We start from the raw sequence: 9,646 nt of genomic DNA on the forward strand, positions 1-9,646 counted from the left end.
ATATATCAATAAAAAATTAAAATTAATAAAAAAATTAAAAGAGAAAAAATAGAACAGAGAATCTTGCTTGCTATTAATTACAGGTTGCTTTACATTGAACAAATTGATATGACTGTACTAGAAATTCCCTGGCACTTACTCACTTTTCTCTTTTAAGAAATAAAAAACTATACAATAAAAAAAAAAGAGTGAAATTTCTTCGGTGTATCCTGTTAATGTTTGGTATAGATCAAAAGTTTGGTTCTGCCTGTTCCCACAGCCATTCAGTCGCAAAGAAACATGCAAAGGCTTACATTAATTATATATTAGGCCTCTTCATTCATGCTTATTATTACATAGCTCTTACAACTTAAATTAAGCCATAATTCTTATCCATGTTTAGCCATGTGGCATTGTTATATTTTCTAGTAAGGTATTCTCATATTTCTTCCTCTGCATCTAGCTTGTGACTGTTTCTTTGCTTTTTTGTTTCTTACCAGAATCCTCCTCGTATGATTGCCCACCTACACTTCCTGTCTTACTACTGGTGTTATTCATATTAAAACAAAATGAACACATAGTAAGAATTCTGGGTCAATCCACAAATAAAATAGGAATTCTTTTAAGTATATGCATTTTCACATATATTCACACTTGCTACAATTATTTGTATCTTGAAAAATTTGCTATGTTCATAGAATAACTTCTGTTGATGGTAAAACCAAAGGATCTTTATAAAAATAACTAATTGGAATCTATGCATATTTATACAAATATGCACACTATAGCAAGGAGTAGAAAAAGAGGTTACAATTTCAAACGAGTGACAGAAAATATATATGAGAGAGTTTTGAGGGATGAAAGAGAAGAAAGAATAGTTATAACTATTAAAATCTCACAAATAAAATACTAAAATAATAAATAATTGAAAGTGGTAAACCTTACCAGGCTTTGAATATAAAATGTGATTATACAGACAAATACATAGTAGGAGGAAACATCAGAAGTCAACAAAAAAAAGAGGACAGAAGATCACAACCACACCTGCAAGCTGTTGGGACAGAAAGACTGGAAAGACAGAGACACAGCATCACTCATGAACAAAGACAAAGGATCTTCACACTTATTTATGTTTCATGCTTTATTATTCTATGTAAAATTGACTCAGCGTGTTTCACATTGTCCCTTTACTATGAGTTTATAATATAATGCAGTAAGAAACTGATATATTAAACTAGTAATAGAAGTAAAATTTATTGACTTCTAATTTAAAGCTAACTATGAAAAAGGATTGAAGAAAGACCTCCATTTATTTTCTATCATCTGAGACAAGTTTCTTCTTCCATAACATTTTCATCGCATTTTTCACCTCTGCATTTCTCAGTGTGTAAATCAGAGGGTTAAGCAAAGGTGTCCCAATTGAATAAAATATAGCTATCATCTTGTCCATAGGAAATGTGGTTGCAGGTCGTGTATATATAAATATGCAAGGTCCAAAGAAAAGGATGACCACGATGATGTGGGAGATGCAGGTGGATAGGGCTTTTCTCTTCCCTTCAGCACTGTAGTTTTTTAGGGAATGCAAGATGATGACATAAGAGACCATCAACATGAGGAAACTCACTGTACAAATGGCCCCACTGTTGGACACCAGAAGAAGGTTGATCATATAAGTGTCTGTACATGCAAGTTTCAACAGTGGCTGCAAGTCACAGAAAAAGTGATCAATCTCATTGGGACCACAGAAGGGTAAACTCAAGGCTAGACATATTTGAACTAACGAATGCACACAGGATCCCACCCAGGCTATGACCACCAATATCCTACAGACCCTGTGGCTCATGATTGTCATATAATGCAGAGGCTTACAGATGGCCACATAGCGGTCAACAGCCATGAGGATGAGGATGAAGATCTCCAGGCAGCCAAAGAAATGGAAAGTAAACACTTGTATTATGCACTTACTGAAAGGGATAGACACCTCCTTCAGCAAGGAATCCACAATCGTTCTAGGGGCGATGGTTGTCGAGAAGCAGGTGTCAGACAAGGATAAGTAGAACAAGAAGAAGTACATGGGACTCCCAAGGGTCTGACTTGTCTTGATGGTAGCAATGATCAGCAAGTTACCCACTAATGTTCCCATATAAAAAAGCAAAAACACAACAAATAGGATTTTCTTTCTAAATGGATCCTGTGTCAATCCAAGTAGAATAAACTCAGTCACATTGTTATTCAGCCACATTGTTTCATTAGTGATCAGAAGTGGTACATACGAAATAATTTATCTGAAAAACAATAAAATCATTTATTTAGAGGGTCGTATGTAATTCTATGGATATTTTTTGCAAAAGTAAGCAATCCCCATTAGTAACATCCTTCTGTTTCTTTAATAAATGATTCAACAATTATCCTAAATTTGAGTGGCCATCTTTTGCATTATTAAGACTGTGATCATTTCTCAAAGCAATCTCCAAAGAGACATCGCTGTTTTTAAAATTATGGTTCATTTTCCAACTCAATATAATATTAGAATAAAAATTGTGTAATAATTTGTCATTAACCTTATTTTTTATATGAAATTGACATTAACAAAGTCAGGCGGTGGTGGAGCATGCCTTTAATCTCATAGGTCATGAGTCAGAGGTAGGCAAATCTTTGTGAGTTTAAGGCCAGCCTTGTCTACAAAATGAATGCCAGGACAGGCTCCAAAGCTACACAACCCCACCAAATTGTTAACTGCTTGATGCTGAAAGTTGTAAGTCAAGCAAAGGATATGACAGACACAAAATTGTCATTATATCAATTTACTTTTCTCTCTTAGAAAACTTTCTTCTTTTTTACAGACTTGAGATGTCTTTCCTTTCTATAAATCAAAAATACATGGTAAAATATCAAACAAAGTTGGTCATCATAGGTTCTGTGATCTTGGCATGGATCGTAGGTTCTAAGAGAACTGAGTTGCTCTATTTGTTATTAAAATAAGCTTAGTCTTTCCATATTTTTGTACTTAAATCTGCTATGAAATATTTGTACATGAGAATAATATAAGCTTTGTGGAAATGATGATGTGTAAAAATGTTTCACCTCAAATTATTTTCATAACTTCTTAGATAATACAGTGTTTTGGATGTTTATTCTGTCAATTCTAGAGCAAACTTACTAAACTCAAACATCTTCATAGTCTTTTTATAAAGGATGAAAAATAGTAAATTTAATGAATCAGCAAAATTTATAGTTTTTTTTTTTTTTGAGACAAGGTTTCTTTGTAGCTTTGGTGTTTGTCTTGGAACTAGCTCTTGTTGACCATGCTGGACTCGAACTCACAGAGATCCACCTGCCTCTAAATTTATAGTTCTTGACTGAACATTTAATCATCATTTCCATCAATAGTCAAATAGTTATTTTACTCCCTGGAACATATTCAGTTTATAGTTATTATGACTATCTACATTTTAAAGCTTAGTTTTAAAGAAAACTCAAAGAACCTTTTAATGGGCCTCTGTAGCAAGGAAAATAATGTCTGATTTGTTAAAATCTTTTCCTCATACGGTGTTTTTTTGTATTAATGTAGCTACTGGATTTATTGCAATTATCTGAATGGTTCTTTAGTTTTCTTACATGAATAAATATGCAGGAAATCTGTGCTGCCAATATATTATGCTCCATTATAACAAACTCAACATCTTGTATGATTGATACCTAACATTTTAAATTGAACATTGTCTCTTACTTCCTAATATGTAATACTTATCAAATAGATAGAGAGATGGTTCATTGGATGAAGTATTTGCTGAGTATGAGGGCATGAGTTCAAATCTCTACTCTGTAAAATTCTAGGCATGTTGGAATGTACTCATAACGCAAGAGCATAGTGCTCACAGCCCAGCAGCTCTAGACCAAGTGAATTACATAATATTGGAAATGACCGAAGGAAGTATCCAGATGTTCACTTCTGACCTCCACACATGGGCAAACACACCCTCAGACACATGTGCACATTCACATTCTCACACCTCAAATTTATTACTTATCTGAATATTTGAGTGCTTTGCTGACTTTAAATCATATTCAAATAGTGAATTTAATAGAGTTTCTATCTACTTTGTGTGGAATGAATGAATATATTTTTCTAATTTATTTTTTAAAAGAATGAAGATGTTGTATTTTAAACCAGACTAATATTACTGGGGCTCTGGCACCTACAAAATGAACATTTTAAGAATCTGTTGTTGGTTTTTTACATGGATAATCTTGACATTTTCACATCTTCCTGTTACAAATTTATTCCACTTTGGGTGTCGGCACATATATTATCATGTCCATTTCCCCACTAAAGTTATTATATATTTCAGTGGGTTCTGAAAGGAATCAAGAGTGAAAACTCTGTTCTACTCCTCTGAAAACAGAGCAGAGCTGGGGAGACAGCTGGAAAGACTCTAAGATGGCTATCAGAGATCAACACAACAATAAACTGAAAATGAGTTGGTGTTGTCAGGGGTAAAAAAAAAAAGAGCTGAGAGAAAAGGAACCCATTATAGTTTGAGTGCAGAACTGGACTAGATTGTGTGTTGACTCTTCCTGTAGATGGACAGAGCACTGCGGAGCCCCCATGAGAATGTGTTGACTCCTCCCTTAGAAGGACAGAGCACTGCGGAGTCCCCATGAAAATGTGTTGACTCCTCCCTTAGATGGACAGAGCATTGAGGAGCCCCCATGAAAATGTGTTGACTCCTCCCTTAGATGGACAGAGCACAGAGCCCCCATGAGAAGCATTACTGACTCTCTCTTATCCCTACTTTTGCTAATTCAGCTACACTGCTTGTCTCACTTGTAGATAATCCCTACACTTTATTTTCTTTGAAAAGAAAATGAGCTTTTTCTTGTCTTCCCTCCTGGTGGAATGATACATGCAAAGTAACTTGCCCGAGGATTCATTTTATAATAAAAAGTTCTAACTTATTTATTGAACACCAAGTTCCTTCAATAGCATTAAATTAATATGTAGTTATCCTTTTTTTCAAATATTACTAAGCAGATGACAGGATCATTGTATTTGGCCAAGAGTAAATTCTATTATCATATTTCCAGTAAGATGAAAGGGATAACCAGGGCCAAACACTGAGGAAAAAAAAAGATTTTTTATCCTCAAATATCTTCAAGCTTTCCCATGCTACCTTTATAGCATTTTCTCTGACCTTTAGTATAAATTCATATTTATATATCATTGATTTATTTTAATTTTAAATCTTTTACATATTGCATATTTTATGTTTAGAGTCTTTTATGCAATATCTGAAAATTCTATGAAATAATGATTTATTTTTCACAATAAATCTCAGATTTGAATTAATTACAAATTACAAACTCATCATTGAATAAACATGAGAAAAGTACAATATTAAGTTTGACTATTGGACATTGAAAAACTGATATCCTCTCAGCCGACTTGGCAAAGTCTTTGTTCACCTCACTTTAATTGTTGATAAAACACATAATATCCCCTCACTTTCTGATTTCTATCAAATCATAGTGATATCATGTCTTATTTCATTACCTAGGAATTAAAATATTTGGGAATTCTTCACTCTCAATATAAATAAATTATGGTCAAGTGTAACTTAAGCAACACATCCTTGTCTTCCCACTATAATATTTTTTCACAAGATTGGTGTTTATATAAAGCTTCTGTCGACATCAAAGAATGTCTTTATTCAGATATTCATATTTCATTTGATTTATTTTCTTTATAACAGTACATATTTAAAAGTTTTACGCTTTTTATACCTTGCTCATAGAATGCTAGAATAGTGCAGATTTATAAATGGAAAGGTATTAAAATATACTTATTTAACCTGTGATAATGACAGTCTGACCTCAAAAAGCAAAACCTGTCACTTACCAGCTGGAGACCTCAGAAAGTTAACATCATTGTTTATCCATTGCCTTTTAAGTCAGATTTCCCATAGTGTACGGGACAACAAATTAATTTTTGCACCCCAGAGGGAATTTTTATCACATAATGCTGTAATGTATCAATATTCTAAAATAAATTAATCCCCAAAGTTATCATTATTTTACAGATGAGACACATGAAAGATACTGTAAAATCAACTTTGAATTCTACTTAATCCATAAGAACATCAAGGTAACTCCCATTTCACATGAGAGCTAGATGGAAACCAAGGTGCGGGACTAGAAGCTTCAGACACAACCACAACAACAACAAAAAGAGAAAAAAAAACAAGAGAAGTGAATGATGAAGAGGATAGTAAAAATAAGAAAAAATAATTTTATTAGTGAAGGAAGAAAGGGATAGTAAAAGAGTATTACTGCTCCTCAGGGTGTCAGTAGATAACCTTTCAAGCTCCTATAAAATAAAATGGGTTATATTTTCTCCTTTTATTTACTTTCTTTTTTCTTTAATATTTATGCAATATATATTTGACCATGGGTTTTGCTCCATAAACTCATTCCAGGACCTTGCCAACTCCATACATAGCCAACTTCATCTTCTGTCTCCCAGTCAACCAAAAAATAATAAAAGATATAAAATGATGATATTAAAATTGTAAAAAAAATCCCTCTAACTACAGATTTGGTGATGTGTATTATCCAACAATTCCTGGGAATGGAGAGTGTGGTTGATACATACAGTGTCAATTTATTGGAGGAAACTGATTATCACTTAGCCAGTTGGTATCAATTTCATATAGCTCCTTGATTAGAAATGTGAAACAATATCCATTACTTTTTCTCAATGCTGAGACCTCATCTGACTTGAAACTATGCAGGTCCTATGTACTCTCATACAGTATCTGTGAGTTCATATGTGGATCATTCCTGTGGTTTCAGAAAGACAATCTTTCTTTGGATTCTCTGACCACCTTTGGCAACTTAATTTTTTCCACCTCATTTTCTGTAAAAATTTCTAACCTTTCAGAAGAGACATATGATGAAGGTGTTCCATTTATAAGTAAGTGTACAAAATTATTACTCAATGATTTTTTTTTATTTGTAGGTCTCTGTGATAATTTCCATCCACTGCAAAATGTACCTTCTCTGAGGAGGGTTGAGCAAGGAACCATGAGTATTATAGTTGGTAAATTATCAGGAGTGATTTTATTGCTAAGTTCCTTATGCAAAAAACTGCAGTAGTCTTTCCCCTTGTCCCATGGCCCATATAGCCTCAGCTTCTTAGTCACTTTACCACTGTCAGATATGGATTTAATTTCATGGATTATGCCTTAAATTTCTTTCTTTCTTTTTTTTTAAAATTGGAAGGTGATTTGTTATTCTATAACATGTGTACCCCCATTGGAGTGGAATTTCTTTCTTTCAAATCTAAATCAGGAATAGCAAACTGATACAATGAAAGAATAATCTGTTTCCTAAATTACAGACATGTCCTTCCAAAGACTTCAAGAATTATGCTTTGGATTGGATAAGAGGGAGGGGGAGAGGAGTGGGGGGAGGGGGAGAAGTGAGAAGGGAGGGGGAGAAGAGTGGGGGGAGGGGGAGGGAAATGGGAGGCTGGGAGGAGGCGGAAACTTTTTTTTCTTATTCTCAATAAAAAAAAAGAAAAAAAAATCTGTATTTGCCCTTTATCTTGGTTATACTTAACACGAGATCATAGGTAAGTAGAAATTTCTTTTTTTGGACTGCTTTAGTGACCAAACTTTTTTTCTGTATCTCTAAGAGTAAAGGCATAAACAGTTAATGTCCTAGGTTATGATCCTGTGTTAATTAAAACCAAGGTGAAATGAAAATCCATAAAAACCATGAATATATATTTTCAGATATTTTTAAATGTCAATTGGTCCAGTTCATCACATTTGAAACATTCCTTAAGCTCTAAAAGAGACTAATGTCCCTGAATAAAACAGTTTATTTGAGATGCAAAGCCTTACTATTATTCATAAAAATATTACAATATCTGATCCGGAGAGACAAATTTGATTATAAGTATATTATAATATTCAATCAAAACATTTATTTGGCAATTTCCTTTACTCTGAAAAACATACATTAATTACAGATGAATTGCCAGGTCTACCAGGAGTATAAATTTAAAACTTTTAAAGTACTGTGTGAAATATTATAGTTCTTTCCTTTCTAAAATGCCACCTGGGAACATAAATAGACGAATAGATGGTCCTTTCTAATGATATCTATAATAAATCTGATACCTTCTAAAGTCAGATTCTGTATGCAATGTTGTTTAAATGTAACAGAATTTTTAGAATGTGAAATTAGAACCTCCCTAAAAAATTATCATTTTCAGTGTATATCATGATTTAAAAATCACTACTTTGAGATAATCAGGGATGAGTAAGCATATGCCTGCCACTTCTCAGTGGTCATATTTATGTAGCCTGTAAACTATATGCTGGTCACACTCACAAAAATGCATTTTTTTCTAATCAGCTCTACACAGAGAAAGCTTATAATGTGAGTTTTTGCTTCAGGCATATGTAGCAGGGAAGGGACAGAGCGTCCCCAGAGATGCTTGGCACACTGTGGTCAGTGTTTTCTTCCCATACGGTCTCTTGGTCTCCAAGGGTGATGCAATATTTTAATTGTTTGCAATACTTGTTGCCAAAACCACTTCTACACTAACAGTCCTGTTGTTTATCAACTCCCCAATGATGGATTCTAGCAGCCAACAGTTTCTGGCAAGAAGCTTTAGATGTGGGCTACTGAAAATGACTCCTGAAAGAATACCCAATTCCCCAAGCATAACAAAAGGTTGTCTGAGCTCACTATGTTGGCAGCCTTGTATTATGTTTTGGTCTCCAGTGTCCTGCCTGGTCAAGATGTACTGTTAATGCAGTTTAACTCTTTCCTTTTTCTCTGTGAATCCGTGCCAACCCTGTTTTCACAACAACTGCTTCTTAAAATGACTCTTTTCCCCTCCCGTCATTCAGAACACGCCACATTTCCACCTTTATTCAAAACCTATGTGTTTCTAGCAAGTTTATATATTTATATTCAAGGCACCTAATAACATTTTCTTATTTTTACATTTTTTTCTTAAACTTGTCTTATTGAAGTCCTCACAATAGGGATGTCCTGAAGCTTAGTCACAGGCAACTATCAATCTTGATTTCAATATTTGACAGGTTGAAATTGACATGCCTACATGACTGTCATCTCTTATACCTCTATATTTCAACAATATAACTGCACAGTCTACTACCATTTCCAAGATTCACAATGGTACTATTACCACTAGGCATGGAGATTTGATTTTTGTTCAATCTTCAGATATATTTTCTCTTTTATTTATGAACACCCTGTATGTAACATGAATATAGGTCTTTTAAAAATATATTTTCCCAGTGTGGCTTCTTATATTAAACATTAACCAGATTGGCATTATGAAAATAATAATGAAAACAATCAACCTGTTTTCCTACATTTAATCATAATAAAGGACAACATAACTGTACCTGAAATCAAACACATCAGGTTGGTACTAGAACATGGTCACAAGAAAACTGAAATTGTATAACCTACCCTTGCTTCAGGTTTAAAGCAATACCATGTTGAAAAGCAATGGATTACTATTATATGCTACTGTAACAAGCTAATTAACAAAATGTCCTGGTGAGAAAACGACAGTATTGTGATACTCGTCAGTGTTAAAGTTTGAATCAGGAGTGTCCTC

General features: G+C 33.7%; 1 protein-coding gene across 1 annotated transcript; it reads right to left on the minus strand.

Annotated features, from left to right (window-relative positions):
- Positions 1 to 1,288: 1,288 nt before the first annotated feature.
- On the minus strand, positions 1,289 to 2,221 carry LOC126513613 (olfactory receptor 4C16-like). The gene has a single exon (XM_050162097.1). It carries the CDS (start codon positions 2,219 to 2,221, stop codon positions 1,289 to 1,291), a length of 933 nt encoding a protein of 310 aa, XP_050018054.1.
- Positions 2,222 to 9,646: the final 7,425 nt, after the last annotated feature.

The sequence above is a fragment of the Alexandromys fortis genome, unplaced genomic scaffold (assembly GCF_014885135.2).
Source record: "Alexandromys fortis isolate MF-2015 unplaced genomic scaffold, M_Fortis_MF-2015_v1.1 scaffold_128, whole genome shotgun sequence".
NCBI lineage: Eukaryota > Metazoa > Chordata > Mammalia > Rodentia > Cricetidae > Alexandromys > Alexandromys fortis.